The sequence below is a fragment of the Bombus fervidus genome, chromosome 15 (assembly GCF_041682495.2).
Source record: "Bombus fervidus isolate BK054 chromosome 15, iyBomFerv1, whole genome shotgun sequence".
NCBI lineage: Eukaryota > Metazoa > Arthropoda > Insecta > Hymenoptera > Apidae > Bombus > Bombus fervidus.
In genome coordinates this window covers 5295046-5311269 of record NC_091531.1, presented here as the reverse complement: position 1 = coordinate 5311269, position 16224 = coordinate 5295046, and the positions used below count along the sequence as shown (strand labels likewise).

General features: G+C 33.0%; 3 protein-coding genes across 6 annotated transcripts in view; all 3 read left to right on the top strand.

The window, feature by feature from the left end:
* Positions 1-155: 155 nt before the first annotated feature.
* On the top strand, positions 156-2437 carry LOC139995333 (tumor protein p63-regulated gene 1-like protein). 2 transcript variants are annotated; one of them, XM_072018714.1, is made up of 6 exons: positions 156-479; positions 574-790; positions 866-1042; positions 1152-1259; positions 1622-1755; positions 1822-2437. In XM_072018714.1, the coding sequence occupies exons 1-6, from the start codon at positions 365-367 to the stop codon at positions 2007-2009; spliced, it is 939 nt and encodes a 312-aa protein (XP_071874815.1). In that variant the 5' UTR covers positions 156-364; the 3' UTR covers positions 2010-2437. The 2 variants fall into 2 exon arrangements, with proteins under 2 accessions (XP_071874815.1, XP_071874816.1); XM_072018715.1 differs by lacking the exon at positions 1152-1259.
* A 217-nt stretch (positions 2438-2654) lies between these two features.
* Positions 2655-5117, top strand: LOC139995327 (C1GALT1-specific chaperone 1). Of its 3 annotated transcripts, XM_072018706.1 has the most exons (5): positions 2655-2939; positions 3031-4022; positions 4097-4195; positions 4286-4398; positions 4474-5117. In XM_072018706.1, exons 2-5 carry the CDS (start codon positions 3209-3211, stop codon positions 4612-4614), a joined length of 1167 nt encoding a protein of 388 aa, XP_071874807.1. In that variant the 5' UTR covers positions 2655-2939; positions 3031-3208; the 3' UTR covers positions 4615-5117. The 3 variants fall into 3 exon arrangements, with proteins under 3 accessions (XP_071874807.1, XP_071874805.1, XP_071874806.1); XM_072018704.1 differs by having other exon boundaries at positions 2656-2939; positions 4097-4398; XM_072018705.1 differs by having other exon boundaries at positions 2656-2958; positions 4097-4398.
* Positions 5118-5413: 296 nt separating this feature from the next.
* Hml (hemolectin) overlaps positions 5414-16224 on the top strand; it is a 14609-nt gene continuing 3798 nt past the window's right edge. Inside the window, exons 1-31 of the mRNA XM_072018682.1 lie at positions 5414-5603; positions 5671-5820; positions 5893-6020; positions 6103-6262; positions 6346-6473; positions 6548-6643; positions 6723-7096; positions 7197-7776; positions 7853-8140; positions 8218-8648; positions 8725-8986; positions 9068-9298; positions 9363-9588; positions 9663-9868; positions 9954-10316; positions 10391-10729; positions 10809-11147; positions 11216-11550; positions 11608-11844; positions 11922-12135; positions 12201-12524; positions 12620-12742; positions 12816-13095; positions 13171-13380; positions 13443-13816; positions 13889-14329; positions 14408-14597; positions 14662-14993; positions 15081-15228; positions 15291-15655; positions 15752-16170. Coding sequence (XP_071874783.1) covers positions 5503-5603; positions 5671-5820; positions 5893-6020; positions 6103-6262; positions 6346-6473; positions 6548-6643; positions 6723-7096; positions 7197-7776; positions 7853-8140; positions 8218-8648; positions 8725-8986; positions 9068-9298; positions 9363-9588; positions 9663-9868; positions 9954-10316; positions 10391-10729; positions 10809-11147; positions 11216-11550; positions 11608-11844; positions 11922-12135; positions 12201-12524; positions 12620-12742; positions 12816-13095; positions 13171-13380; positions 13443-13816; positions 13889-14329; positions 14408-14597; positions 14662-14993; positions 15081-15228; positions 15291-15655; positions 15752-16170 — 8394 coding nt within the window. The 5' untranslated portion in view covers positions 5414-5502. The remainder of the gene's footprint in view (positions 5604-5670; positions 5821-5892; positions 6021-6102; positions 6263-6345; positions 6474-6547; positions 6644-6722; positions 7097-7196; positions 7777-7852; positions 8141-8217; positions 8649-8724; positions 8987-9067; positions 9299-9362; positions 9589-9662; positions 9869-9953; positions 10317-10390; positions 10730-10808; positions 11148-11215; positions 11551-11607; positions 11845-11921; positions 12136-12200; positions 12525-12619; positions 12743-12815; positions 13096-13170; positions 13381-13442; positions 13817-13888; positions 14330-14407; positions 14598-14661; positions 14994-15080; positions 15229-15290; positions 15656-15751; positions 16171-16224) is intronic.

Sequence of the window (16224 nt, the reverse complement as noted above, 5' to 3'; positions counted from 1 at the left end):
TAGATATATAATAATTTATAAAAATATTTGAGAGCCTTGGAATATTTTTCCACTCATTTTTCAAATATAAGCAACATTAACATACTTTAAAATACAGAAATGATAATAACAAATTCTTTGTTATCTTTTGATAACGTTATCAATGATAAATTTCATAAACATGGCGCCTTTCACGAATACTTGAAATGTTAAACTGTTTCTGAGAATTTATCGGACAGATACGTTTCATTAACATTACAAAAGTCGTTGGTTGAAAGAAAATATTGTTCCAGCTGTATTCCAAGAATTATCTAACTCTGATATTGTGAACAACGAAAACAAACGGAATTTTTTGATCGGACAGGAGAACCATAACCTATAAACGATGGACGAAACGTATTTCGATGAAGGACCCGCGGGAAATTTTGAAACAGCTACGCTAGAAATCACCAAAGAACTCGATATCAATGAGTTGAATAGTCAAAACACTGTTCCTGTTGGTTGGTATTTTACATATTGGGAATCACAATGTTTTTCTATTTGATATCTTAATGAGATTAACGTGTTAAAAGCATTTTCTGTAATTGTTAAAAGGAGCTGATACTGCAAAGAAGAACAGAGAGAATGAGACATATACTTCAAGTGAAATTCCATCATCAAAGGACTTGTCTAATATCCCTTTCAAACATATAGATATTCACTCTTTTTTCTCTGATAGAAACGAAGTTGTTGACAGAGCGCTAAAAGATTGCCAAGAGAGTTTAATAAATGAAGAAGAAAACGATATTATTGGAAGCTGGTTGTTGACAGAGTAGGAGACTTAATGTATATAAATCTTGTTTTATTATTATATAACATGATGATTAATATTAGAACATATTTGTAGAATAAGTCTGTGGGATATTGAGAAAGAAAGATTGGTAATACTTTCAAAAAAAGCTATTTATTCGATAAAGTATGACTTCATCTCCTTAAAGATATTAGAGTACAATCGGATACCTTTGTTGCAAATTGATACGCTCGTTTCGGGCGAATTAGTTTATCCTCCTTCGTCTTTAGCACCGTAAGTATCATTGTGAATTTTTCAAAATAAAAAATTACCATCTAATTATAGGTGAAAAAATGAATCACAATTAGTTTGTATTGTTTATAAAATTATGAACGATTTTTAGACGATTAAGTGGATTGGCAGAGGGTGTATCGTCAATATTTCATTACGCAGGCCGTCAAGAGTGGTCTACTCTTGTTTCTTGTACAGATTTTGCACAGTTTGAACCTAGGTACACTGAGCTATTACGTAGAACAGAGACAATTATTTAAAAAAAAAAGAATGTTTTGTTCCATTTTTATTGATTTCTGTTAATAATATTATTGTTCTCGTATGTGTTAAATACCTGTAGGCACCTTCAAATAATTTCATTTTAAGTGAAATGTAAATTATATAATAGAACTGTTTATTTCGTTTAGTTAATATTCACATTTATGCTTGCAGACTGTTGCTTTGGTAAATAATGTAATACTTATGTTTTATTGTCTAGTTTCAAGTACATATATTTATTTTTAAATATTGCTATATGTATAATAGTAATTCTAATAGTAGTTCATTTGTAATTACTGTATAAAATTAAAATTGACTTTCCAGAAAAAGGCACATGTCTGGGATAAGACTGATGTGGAACAAAGGCAATCCAGTACCATTAACTAAGAAATGGAATCCATTTGCAAAGGATATACCATGGCTTACTTATGCTAGTCATCCGTTATTTTGGTACAAAGGTAAATTTACTTTATTTGTGCAATTATATCAATTACTTAGTTGTAAAACTTTGATGCCATTTGTAGGATCAGAAGCAGAGAAAGCAAGGTTTAATGTTGAAGGTTTACAGTCATTGATTAAAGATTTCTTGCCATCAGACTGCATTATAAGAAATGGTCTTATTATCATAGAAAACTACTTTGGTGTAGGTGCCTTAGTACATAACAGAAATGGATTAGGTTTCTATAAAATTCGTGGCAAAGTCAGTTTTTAATCTAGTTTATAAGAAATTGAAATTTGTGTTTGATTTCTCTAAAATTCACATTCCAATTTCCGAAGCTCAAAGCTCCTATTTATAAATTTTATGATATTTATAATGAAATACTAAAATTAGCGATACAATTATATTTTATCCACATAACAAAACTCTCAAATAGATCTCTATTTACTTTTCAAAGATTCCATTGTGAGATACTATTAAGCATATCGTATATAATTCTACAGCGTATAATACAAACATTTTCACTCAGTACCTGGCAGACAGAATGCTAAAATTAGATATTAAATCGCGTTAAAATAATTCGTTTACACTTTCTAGATATAAAACTATGTTTTATAATTCCATATTGTAAAGACAAGGCGCTTAACCTTTCTATAATATATATAAAGATAATAATAAATAAAGATAGTTCTTCCTTAACATTTAACAGAAAAACTTCTTTTATTATCCTTTACCATTTAATAAATTTTTTTAATTGTTTCGAAATATCAATGCTAATAATAGAAAATAATATTAGAAATAAAAATTTATATGTAAAAAATAATTTTTGAAAGAAAGAATTGTTTCGAAATATCAATGCTAATAATAAAGAATAATATTAGAAATAAAAATTTATATGTAAAAAATAATTTTTGAAAGAGTTTTTCTTACAACAGGTATTATTTAAAAATAAGAAAAGATATTGAGATATGAAATATTTTAGATAAAAAACATATTACTAGTTGGTTATGTTCAAATGTATTAGGTATATAACACCACCTGTTGACCTAATTCATTATATCGTTCAGTTTTAATACAGTTACACAAACGAAAGGTTATACGGAATTAATAAAATTGCAAAATTACAAGAAAATAGTAATATTTATGAAATAACAAAATTTACATAATATTAGGTCGCTTAGCGCACTCGATCGTTTTTTATCAGTAAGTAATATAAATAAATGTATGTACATATTTTAAACAATTTTTTCTATAACTTTTATAATAACACATACCTTGTTATTTTTATTTGCAGATCCTTTAGACAAAAATATGATTTATAAGATGCAGAATTTATGATTGGAATGATCTAATGCAATCAACCATTTACGAGTTCAACGAGAGTCAATTAATGTTATTAGATCATAACTATTTCAGAGGAAAAAGCTCTATGATAGAAATGCAGTATTACAGATCAGTGTCAAAACTATAAGATGTATCTCTACCGTCTTAAACTATGGCCTGTGTTTCTAATTGGATTCGGAATTGGTTCTCTCCTTGCCTTGATCTTATTTGCTGCTCAAGATTTATTTAACAATATTTCCATTTGTCAGAAATCATCAGTAAATTTGTACTCTACAAACAGAAATGATCTTAAATGGTTCATGTCTGATACATGGATCAAGGAAGAGACTGTTATACAGGGTTGGAAAGATTCAACAAACATGACATATAGTAAATGGTTGAATAATAGAAAACTGAAGTCAAAAAATATTGATATGGATACTTATCTTTATGGACCTGAAAGTAGGGAAGAATTAGAAGCAGAGTGGTTGAAGTCAAATATTCACATCACTTGTATTGTATTTGTAAAAAAAGTTAAATTGGCTAGATCTATCCAGGATACTTGGGGAAAACATTGTAACAAGATATATTTCTTTGGTCAAGTGAAAGATCCTAAAATATCTATTATAAATTTCGATATAAAATTAGTATCTTCATGGCAACTTTTATGTGAAGCCTTCAAGTATGTGTGGAAGAGCAGTGAAACTTTAGAATGGCTTATCTTTGTAAAAGATGACACATTAGTGGTTCTTGAAAATTTACGGTACATGCTTGGACCATTAAATCACACTCAGGATCATTATTTGGGTCATGCAGTTACTCTCTGGGGTCAACCTTATAATGTAGCTGATGCTGGATATGTAATTAGCGTGGGAGTGCTTAGGAAGCTAATTAAAATGTTCGATAACTCAGAAAAATGTGTAATCAGTGGTAAATATTGGAAACAGGAAGATTACTATCTCGGTAAGCTTTTTATCACTCTTGATATTCCTTATCTACAAAACTATAATTAAACTGTAGTTTTTAATTGTTTTCAGCTAAACATTTGGCTTCTATGGGAATTTATCCTTCTGATACAAGGGACCAGTATTTAAGGGGAACCTTTCATGGATACTCTTTGCAATCTTTATTATGGGGTGTTGTTAAGACTGGTGTTTATTGGACTCGTGCATTATATCCAGTAAAAAACGAATGCTGTTCATTTATGTCTGTTACTTTTAATGTAGGGGAATCAGAAAAAATGCACACATTGAATTATTTATTATATCATTTTCATGTCTTAAAGAGGAAAGCTGTTTTTGGAAGTAGAAAAGCAGCAATATCCATATCTGACAAGGATGTATGATTATTATTTTATTATGAATGTATTATGATAAGGAAGAACTTAGAATTAACTGAATATTTCTATTTTCAGGTCTGGAGAGTCGCGTTGGAAGAAGAGTTTAATATTACAAATTTAAATAACATTTCTAGCGAGGTGTACTATGAAATATGGCATGCAAAATATTCTGAACCAGGACAATTAATTAGTAAAAATTATCAGGCTAATGATTAAGATAAATTTAAATAAATCATCCATATATGATTTTTATATGTTTTATACTGACTGAAGATTTTTTAAAGATATTTTATATCAAATAATATCATATTTTAATAATTTTAAAATACAACAATGTTATCTATGTTAGATAGTTTAATAACTGTTGAAATTGTTTGAAACTGGTTGTGAATGATCATTGAATTTTTATAGAATGACGTTGTTAAAAACTTGAAATGGTTATCAGGTTTCACAGTTTATTAATGAGTTATATTGATATGACAAATGTGGCAACGACGGCATAGCGTTGTTTGATAACTGTTTCCCTTGTTACGCCATTGTTGCCTTATCTGACTAATTAAGAACTCATTAACGCTTGTAATGACCTCGGTAATCAAATCGCAACTCCAATTTTAAATATATGTCAAGAATACTGGAACAATGCATCCTCATGCTTTTCTATGTGAATGATCTATCTCTGGCTAGTGAAGATGAATATGCAAGGTGTTCTAAAGAATTATTTTTAGCTGTAAGTAAACTATTAGAGTACCTGATAATATACATATATATACATTTTAATGCTTATTTTCATTTGATAATTATTATGTAAATCATTTAATTTTGTAACAATAAATGTGTAATTTTTCAGAAGCAAAGTTTTGTTAATTCACGAATCCCAGGCATGAATCCTTGACACGATATAAATCCCACTAATGACTTATATTATTTCGTCGAATTAATTTATCAAGTAAGATTTCAGTTATCGGTTATCCGCTTCCTTCTGGAGGTGACTATATAAAAGAAGAAATGTATTAAATCGTATATTTGGTAAGAGAAGACTTGCAAATAGCGTTTCACATAAGCATTTCTTTTTAACAAGCATGTTATAAAAGTAGATACTTCAACATGGTGCTGTGGAAAACGTTTCTTAACATTGCTATAATTACTACGATCTGTAATCAACTAATTATCGGAGATAATCTATTGGAATTTTCTGCTATAACAGAGTAAGTAATTCTCTATTTTTTCTCAGGATTTTTAAGACTAAATCTAATTGATATTTAAATTCTTCAGCGCTACTATCTCACTGAATGACTCTCCAAAACATGTCTATGAGAGTGTAAAGAGCACAAAGAGTAAAAGGAAATTGCCTATATTTCCAGGAGGTTGCAGTGAGAAACCAGATCCACCCATACATGGTGAAATAATTTGCTCTATAGACAGGTGATTTTTTATTGATTAATGGATGATATCTTGAAGTGTTACACCTGAATATTTACCAATTTTTATTTATAGTGGATGTATTGCAACTTGTAAACGTGATTATGAATTTCCAAATGGAGTAACAAGATTAGCTATAACATGTATGAACAAGGAATGGCATATTTATGGCACAGATTGGAACTCTATTCCTCACTGTGAACGTGAGTTTTATTCGAAGATGATCAATTTCTTTGGTGTAAAAAGTATAATATGCGGAAGATAAATGTATTTTTATATTTTCAGCAATTTGTATACCAGAGTGTTTGAACAACGGAATATGTGTGGCACCCCATCAATGCAATTGTCCTGAGGACTTCACTGGACCACAGTGTCAATTCGAGAACAAACCATGTCTAAATTTCCCTGCTCCAATACTTAATGCACATAAGAAGTGCAACTCACAGTATGATCTTAAGAATGTTGAACTATACTGTACTTAAAATATCCATATTAAATACTTAATTGTCCCAATACTTTTTTTATTAGATCATGTACCATATCCTGTATGAAGAATTTTACATTCCCGGATGGCACCTCAGTCACTAATCTTATGTGCAAGAATGGAAATTGGAAGCCCACCAGGGAAGACTGGGCCTCCATACCTGACTGTGAACGTATGTTTTTAATCCTCAATTTTTAATTTAAATATTATATTTATTATCACATATATAAAGATTGTTTATTATAGCTGTGTGTGATCCACCTTGTCAGAATGGTGGCAATTGTCTCCCATCAAATTTTTGCCAATGTCCTCAAGCATTCAAAGGACCCCAGTGTCAATATTGTAAGTATAATAATTTGTTTATTTTAAGAAAGTAACATTATTTAATCTAAGTAATTGATTGATTATAATTCTGATATAGCTGCTGATAATTGCAATGGGGAGAAAATGGGTTTTAATGGAGGTTTTTCCTGCACAAGTGTTGATGATACTTATTCATGTATCATAAGATGTCCTGATGGGATAGAATTTGAGTTCCCTTCAGCTTCTGCATATATTTGCAACTATGAAACAGGTGTTTTTTCACCTCAACCAATTCCCCAATGTAACTATGGCGATAATATGAACATAATTTCTTTGGGGACAACGTATAATTCTTATGTTAAGGAGACTAATTATACTTGGACCTACCAGGATACTTTCAACTCCCATACAAACCAATTACCATTGTTACAAGGACATTATGGGCTTACACAACATTATAGCAATCATGAATCCAATATGGTCACGAATACGGTAATAATTTAAGACCAGCGGTTTAAAATTGAATATGAAATTATACTTTGATTATACTTTATACTTTGATTATACTGAATTATACTTTGATTCATGTTAGATGATGTTTAATCCATCGGAGAATAACCTGTTGTTTATTGAAGAGAAGAAACCAGTTCCAAAAACTTGCTTCACATGGGGTGGAGTGCACTACAAAACCTTTGATGACAATGTTTTCAGCTTCGATAGTGGTTGTTCTCATATCTTAGTACAAGAAGCACAGAACAGACTGTTCACTGTAACTGTGGACAACAGCCCAACTTGCAAAAATCAGGACTGTTTCAGGATTATCAGAATTTTCATCCAGGACAAAGAATATATTTTGTTGCGAAATGAAGATGGTGTTCCAGAATTTAGAACTCGAAAGCACCAACTTCCAATTCCAGCACAACTCTCTGCATTGAGAGCTGAAATGTCTGCACACTTCATTGTGATAACTTTGGACTCTTTGGGAATTCAGTTGAAATGGGATGGTGCTCTTATGTTACAAGTTGAAGCTCTAGAAAATATGTGGAATAAAACGACCGGACTATGCGGTAACATGAATGGCGATAAAAGTGACGATTTAATAAGTAAGAATGGAGAACATACTAAAAGTGTTGCATCATTTGCTACTTCTTGGCGAACAGAAAATATTGGAGGTATCATTTTCTTACTTTACAGTCAAAGATAAATTGTTTTAGTTATTAATATCTAGAGTTCATTTAATTCTTTCAGAAATGTGCGACGAATATCCAAACACTAAGCACTCCTGTGAATCTGATTCATTAATTACCAAAGAAGCCATTGAATTTTGTACAAAACTATTTTCTGATCGCCGATTCAAAGCTTGTGCTAGCACACTTAACATTCCTGAGCTACAGACAGCCTGTGTATGGGATTACTGTTCTTGCTTAGACAGTGACAGAAAAAGATGTGCCTGTGATACAATGAATGTATACGTTAGGCAATGTGCTCATAAAAAAGTTGTGTCTCTATCTGGTTGGAGGAATGATGACATTTGTCGTAAGTTAGAATCTTCTTAATTTAATGTATAAGCTGTTGACGAAAAAAGTACTTTCTATCATTTCATGATATTATAGCCATGACATGTAGCAGTGGACGAATATACCTGCCATGTGGTCCAAAAATAGAATCATCTTGCTGGACAGAAGAGGAAAAGAAACCAAATACAAAGGATTGTGAAGAGGGTTGTTTTTGTCCGGAAGGAACAGTAGCTTACGAAGGAAGGTGCATTCAATCTGATGAATGCCCCTGCAGGCTGCGTGGAAAATTGTTTCAGCCTGGGAAGAGTGTACAAAAAGATTGCAATACCTGTACATGCTTTTCTGGAAAATGGATATGTACTCAAGCAAAATGCAGTGCTAGGTGTGCTGTCATGGGAGATCCCCATTATATTACTTTTGATGGAAGACATTATGACTTTATGGGAAAATGCAAGTATTATCTGATGAAGGGAGATGATTATAGTATCGAAGGTGAAAATGTTCCCTGTTCTGGTGCAATATCAGAGGTCTGTTTATAAAACTATTAATTTTTAATATTTTCTAATATATTTCATTATCAAAAGATTGTAATTTTATTTGTAGAATATGGGGCACGTTCCTTCTGAAGCTCCTTCCTGTACGAAGACTATCACAATCAATTACAAAGACATTAGCATGAAACTAAAGCAACATAGAGAAGTATTGATTAACGGAGATGATCTAACAGTATTTCCTACACTTATTCATGGAATTAGAATACGCATTGCAAGCAGTATATTTTTAATCGTTCAATTGCCGAATGGTTTGGAGATATGGTGGGACGGAATTTCTCGCGTATATATTAATGCTCCTCCTGAATTCCATGGTTAATTAATTTTCATTATTCTTTAAATTTATTTATATAAAACGTTATATTAAATTTTACATTTCCTACATTGATTATTAGGTAATACAAGGGGACTTTGTGGCACATTTTCTGAAAACCAGAAGGACGACTTCATTACACCAGAGGGTGACATTGAAAACACAGCAATTGCCTTTGCCAACAAATGGAAATGTGATGAATTTTGTCCCAATGTCGCAGACAAAGAATTGGATCATCCCTGTGATCTTGATCCACAAAAACGAGCCACTGCAAAGCAATATTGTTCTTATTTATTCAGTGATATCTTTGCTGGTAGAGTATCTAGATTTAGTCTAACAAATCTTCCAGTTCAGTTATTTATAATCCTCTTTTTTAGGTTGCCACTGGCACGTAGACCCGGATACATTTTACAGAGACTGTTTGTTTGATATGTGTTCTTGTAAAGTTGAACTTGAATCCTGTCTCTGTCCTATGTTGGCTGCATATGCCAAAGATTGTGCAGCTGCTGGAATAAAGCTTTTATGGCATCAGAACATAGAGGAATGTAAAATTCATTGTCCAGGGAATCAAGTTTATCAAATTTGTGGAGATAGTTGCACTAGGCATGCCATAATTGAAAATTAATCAAATACCAATAAATGTAAGATATCTGTAATGTTATCTTCAATATTTTCAGATCTTGTGGTGACATATCTTCTTATCAGGACTGCAAACAAGAATGTGTAGAGGGATGTAACTGCCCAGAGGGAGAAACATTGGATATCCATGGGGAATGCATTCCAATTGGACAGTGTCCATGCATTTATGGTGGCTTGGAGTTTAGTCCAGGGCACAAAGAAGTCAGACCTGGAAATAAAGCGCTCGAACTTTGTACCTGTGCAGGTATTGACTTTTACAAATCTAAAAAATATTTGATTTTAATATTAAATTGAATTTTATAAACAGTTTTATGAATTATTTTAAACAGGTGGAATTTGGAGCTGTCGGGAAGCCACACCAAATGAAATTACAGAATACCCAGCAACCAAGGACCTATTGGCCTCATGTATGGCAAGCAATAATCAGGAAGTTACAGACTGTGTGCCAGCAGAGCCTAGGACCTGTCATAATATGTACAAATTAGTTCAGAAGCCGTTAATCTGCAAATCTGGCTGCATTTGCAAACCTGGTTATGTTTTGGATAAGCCAGATGGTAAATGCATCAAAGAGGAATCTTGTTCATGTCATCATGGAAGTCAGAGCTATGAAGAAGGATCTATTATACAAAACGACTGCAACACATGCAAGTGTATCAATGGAACATGGAAATGCACTGATCGGATATGCGCAGGTAACATTATAAACGTTTTTTTATCCCATGAAACATTCAATTTTATCTAATTATCGAAACTTCTGTTCTATTAGGAGTTTGTTCTGCTTGGGGAGACTCTCATTATAAGACATTTGATGGAAGGCTTTACGATTTCGAAGGAATATGCGATTACGTATTTGTGAAAGGTTCTTTGAGCCAGGAAAACTGTTTCGACGTGTCTATTCAGAATGTCCCCTGTGGAACAACCGGGACATCCTGCTCTAAATCGATTACTCTTACCATTGGAAGTGGTCAAAACTCAGAAAGAATTGTTTTAACTAGAGGAAAGGAACTTCCAGCGGATAATTTTAAAAGGATCTCTATGAGAGAAGCTGGACTATTTGTATTTGTTGATGTATCAGATATGGGGTTGACTGTACAATGGGATAAAGGTATCACTATATGATTACTATTTTTCCATTGGTTATACTTGTTTTAGAATTTTTCTTAAAACTTTGATGATATTTACAGGTACCAGAGTGTATGTAAGATTAGAGCCTAGTTGGAAGGGGCGCACAAAAGGACTCTGTGGTGATTATAATGATAATAGCAAGGATGATTTCAAAACTCCTTCAGGTGGAATCTCAGAAGTGTCTGCAAATCTATTTGGAGATTCCTGGAAGAAGAACGAGTTCTGCCCCGAGCCGAAAGATGTCCTGGATCCTTGTGTGCAACATCCAGAGAGGAACTTATGGGCTGTACAAAAGTGCGGAATATTAAAATCACCAGTTTTTCATCCTTGTCACTCCGAAGTTGAGGTCGAAAGTTATATGCGTAACTGCATTTATGATACTTGTAGTTGTGATACAGGTGAGTGTTACATTAAGTTATAAAAATAAGAGAAGTTTTTATCTATATCGGTATTTTTCATATTCTAGGAGGAGACTGCGAATGTCTATGCACTGCCTTGGCAGCATACGCTCAGGAATGTAATGCAAAGGGAGTTCCCATAAAATGGCGCAGTCAAGAACTCTGTCCCATACAATGTGATGAAAAATGTAGCTCGTATTCTCCTTGCGTTACAACGTGCCCTCGTGAAACCTGTGATAATCTTATCACTCTAAAGGATAAAGCTCATTTATGTTCTCAAGACACTTGCGTTGAAGGGTGTTCGATCAAATCTTGTCCTCAGAATCAAGTGTATAGCAATGATAGTTACGCGGAATGCGTTCCCAAAGAAACTTGTAAAATACCTTGTACTGAAATTAATGGGGTATGTTGAAGAAATGATTAAAATATCTTTTGTCACTAATGATAATTCATATTGTAGGTAATTTATTATGAGGGTGACAGTGTAAAGAATGAAAATTGTCAGATGTGTTACTGTAGTCGTGGAAAAGTGTTATGTAAAGGAGAACCTTGTACAACTATCACTGCGCCGAGTACTATACCGCTAGAAGAACCACAGAAATGTGTGGATGGCTGGACTGCTTGGATAAATCAGGATCCGGCAATTAAAGGGAAGAAATTTAAAGATATTGAACCCTTACCTTCAACTTTAGAATTGGTAATACTTTATTATATTGTTTAATCATTTATTTATTTTATTTCATCTCTCTTACATTACTATATAATTTTTGAAAGGCGAACAAAGGATCTGCTATATGTAACAAGAACCAAATGGTTGATATAAAGTGTAGATCAGTAAATGATTACTTAACACCAAAAGAAACTGGTTTGGACGTCGAATGCAGTTTGGAACATGGTCTTTATTGCCAATCTCAACCTGGTCTTCCTTGTATCGACTTTGAAATCAGTGTTTTATGCCAGTGTTCAGCAACTACCACCGGAGGACCAGGTCTGTATCAGGGAAATATCAAGATTATTATTTTAGTCTAATGATAAAGTCAATTCATATTACAGAAATACCAAGTACAACCAAAAAATCTACATACAAAGAGTGCAATATGGAACATCCATACGAATCTCATCCTACAAATTGTCATCTATTTTATCAATGCACCCCTGGACTCAATGGCAATGAATTTGTGGAGAAATCCTGCGGAGAAAACTTGTTTTACAATCCTCAGATACAAGTCTGTGACTGGCCAGCTAATGTTATATCAGTAAGACCAGAGTGTTCGACGGAACAGACAATGCCAAATAAGACTGAATGGACAACTGATAACAAGACCAAACATAAGAGCACCACATCGACTACCTTACAGAAAAACATTATAACAACCAGTATGATATATTTTCTAATAGTTTTTAAATATTTTATTAATATTTTTGGTACCACAAAAGAAGCAGAAGTATGTAAAAAACAGATTCTTTTGCAGAAGTATGTGAAGAGGGCGAGACATGGAGCGACTGCGCTATTAAGTGCAACAAAGTTTGTGATTACTATAAATACACCTTAATAAAGGAAGGGAAATGTGATGGCATTTCCGATTGTGTGCCAGGTATAGTACTTTTATTACACTTTAAATAAAAAGGAATTTTTTAAGATTAATACCGAATTATTTAAAAAATTAGGATGCATACCATTGGATAAACCACAGTGTTCATCAAACGAGTTCTGGAGAGATGCATTGACATGTGTAGACGAGAGTGACTGTATCTGTAAATCCCACAATGGGCACCCAGTCATTTCTGGTGCGATTCTAAAGGAATCAGAATGTGAAATCTGTCAGTGTATAAATAATTATTACACCTGTGATAAATCATTATGTGTTAATGTAACGAATAAGGTAACGACTGAAAAACCAATTACCCAACCATCCACAGAAGCAACTACTCTTCCAACCACACCTTTGTGAGTAGATTTATTAATTTTAAAAAGCTATAATTCATTGATAATAAGAATACTAATAATTTTTATGTATTAAAGAACTGAAGCTTTCACGATCATAATGCCAAGTACTGTTAGTCCACCAGCTTACTGTGTTAGCAACAATTTTATTCCTTTGGTTCAGTATTTGTATGATCAGGTTTCTTTTAATGCTAGTAGTATCAAAAGCTCTGAGTTCCAACCAGAAAATGCATTACTGAATGGGAATACTAAATTTTGGGAGCCTGAATATACCACTACTGATCAATGGTAAGTGCACAATTACATCTTATCCATTGAAATGATTAATCTTATTATTTGATCATTTTTAGGTTAGATATAAAGTTCCAGAACCCGGAACCTATCTATGGAATCATCATTCAAGGCAGTACAATGGAAAATAAATTTGTAACTAGCTACAAAGTACTATTTTCAGAAAATGGTCACTCGTTTTCTTATGTTATGGATGATAGAAAGGAACCACAAGTATTCAGAGGACCTGTGGATCAATTTAAGTCCGTTGAACAAAAGTTTTACAAGCCTATTGAAGCCAAAATAGTTCGAATCAATCCATTATCCTGGCACAATGGTATAGCCATTAAAGTAGAATTGCTTGGTTGCCAAGAAATGGTAAGCACTGTTATACCTGTGGGTGGAAGTGTTCTAATAACAACTACAATGATCACAGAGAAGATCATAATACCAGGTAATTGGATTTAAATAAAAGCAAGCTATATAAAATTATAAGATCATATTATTTTCTATATTTCTTTCCCAGTATGTGATGATCCAATGGGGCTAGATAATGGTTTAATCTTTCCTGAACAAATCTCAGTATCCTCTTCTTCTACTGATTTATTATCGAATTTAAAGTTATCTTCCCCGAGCATCTGGCATCCGAAATTAGACAATCCATACCAATTTGTAAAGATTGACTTCTTGGAGCCTCGTAATTTAACAGGAATCGCTACTAAGGGTAGCGAGGACACGTGGACAACGGTTTATAAAGTGTTTTACAGCAATGATGATTATCAGTGGAACCCAGTCATGGATGAGAATGGCTTGGAAAGAGAATTCTTAGGTAATTTTGACTCCGACACTGTTAAGAAGAATTATTTTGACAAACCATTGAATGCAAGATATCTGAAGGTGCAACCAATTAAATGGCACAAACAGATAGGTCTTAAACTTGAAGTTCTTGGCTGCTTCTTGCCCTATTGTAAGTAGCTCTTGTATAAATTGAGACATTAATATAAAATTTTGCTTCTGTGTTCTTTATTACATTTAATTTGTATAGCTACAATTAAAACAACCACCGAGAAGTTAGAATTAACATCAACAACGGTACAAACGTTAGAAAAGTGCAATGTGTGCAAAGGAGTACCATTTGAAGATCAAGTTAATTGTAGATGCACAGAATCACTCTGGTGGAATGGAGATACTTGCGTTGCCCAGCAAGAATGTCCTTGTGTAGTTGGACATATAACGTAAACAACACGTCTTTTTCATACACAGTCTCTTTTCTCGTATTTTAATGTTAACATTTTTTAGATATAATGTGGGCGTAATTTATATGGGTGAAAATTGTCAAGAATGCACATGCACCTTGGGTGGTACCTCTTTCTGTCAGCCAATGAAGTGTAAACCTTGTCAAGAGCCAGAAATGAGACCAGTGGTTAATGGACTCTGCAATTGTATTTGCAAACCTTGTCCAAGTGGGACACGTCACTGCCCAACTAGTGACGTTTGTATCGATGAGAATTTATGGTGTAATGGGATTCAGGATTGTCCAGATGATGAAAAGAATTGTTCACAGACTACAATAAAACATGAAGAAACTACTACAGTGAAAATAGAAAGTACGACAGTTACTTCAACCTCAGGTATTGAAAAATTGATTTAAGACAGCTGCATTTATGAAACTTTTATTGAGGAAAATTTGATCTATATAACATTTTATAATGTTGAAGTTACTCCAATCGTGTGTCAAGAACCTGTCTGCCCATCGGGATACAAGATAGTTTTAAAAACGCCTACAAAATGGCAACACTATCTCAGATCCCATGTGGGAAAGGGAGTAAAATCTTCAAACATGAATTCAAGAACGAAAGGACTAAGGTATTATTATAAAATTTTAAATACATTGGTTTAGTAATGATTAACACAAACTCTTCTTTTAGGAAGTCATTCAGGAAGTCTATGCATCATGATTCGAAACACACAGATAATGAAAACATTAAAAGTGAGACAGAATGTGCACAGTTTACTTGTGTGCCTATAATACTACCAATTTTTAATCAGACTGTACCTCAGACCTGTCCAAAGGTGTCTTGTCCACCAGGTTACACAGTTGTTTATGAAAAGATGAGCATGTATAAACTTGAGAAGTGTCCCAAATATACTTGTAAACCTCCACCACCAATAGAAGCTGTTTGCAATGTGACAGGAAGAACATTCAATACTTTCGACAAGCTGGAATACAAATATGATATCTGCAATCACATTCTAGCAAGAGATATGTTTGCCAATAAATGGTACATTACACGTAAGTCTTTTATGTGTTAAAATTATAATATAATTTCATTAGAATTAATAAATGAAATTATTTATTATGAAAATATCTTAATTATACTTTTTATAGTGGAAAAACAATGTGATTCACACACTGGCCAGTGTATCAAGATCTTAGCAGTGATTCTGGATGCAGATGTAATTCTTCTGTACCCCGCCGATATGCATGTGGACATTAACGATTACAGTTTCACACAAAAACAGATAGCTAGAATTAGTAATAATTTTCATTCTTTCAAGATAGCAAGTATAGGGGATATTACATATTTAGTATCCAACAACTACGGGTTTTGGGTGATATGGGATCGAAATTCGAATGTGAAAATAGGAATTTCCACAAAATGGGCTCGACAAGTGGATGGTTTGTGCGGATACTTCGATGGATACTCCATGAACGATAAACAATTGCCTGATGGAAGTCAAGCTCGAAGCACTGTAGAATTTGGAAACAGTTGGGCCATGGAGGGAGTACCAGAATGTGATCCACAGGTTTGACAGTGTTAATTAACATCAGTATTATACTTATTCTAAATTTGTTTAATT

What these genes read in the sequence shown, in the direction of transcription:
- LOC139995333 (XM_072018714.1), top strand. Translation starts at nt 365, where the DNA reads ATGGACGAAACGTATTTCGATGAAGGACCCGCGGGAAATTTTGAAACA. An exon ending in GGAAGCTGGTTGTTGACAGA is followed by an intron (nt 791 to 865) that starts GTAGGAGACTTA and finishes ACATATTTGTAG; the next exon opens with AATAAGTCTGTGGGATATTG. An exon ending in TCCGTTATTTTGGTACAAAG is followed by an intron (nt 1,756 to 1,821) that starts GTAAATTTACTT and finishes TGCCATTTGTAG; the next exon opens with GATCAGAAGCAGAGAAAGCA.
- LOC139995327 (XM_072018704.1), top strand. Translation starts at nt 3,209, where the DNA reads ATGTATCTCTACCGTCTTAAACTATGGCCTGTGTTTCTAATTGGATTC. An exon ending in ACAGGAAGATTACTATCTCG is followed by an intron (nt 4,023 to 4,096) that starts GTAAGCTTTTTA and finishes AATTGTTTTCAG; the next exon opens with CTAAACATTTGGCTTCTATG. An exon ending in TATCCATATCTGACAAGGAT is followed by an intron (nt 4,399 to 4,473) that starts GTATGATTATTA and finishes TTCTATTTTCAG; the next exon opens with GTCTGGAGAGTCGCGTTGGA.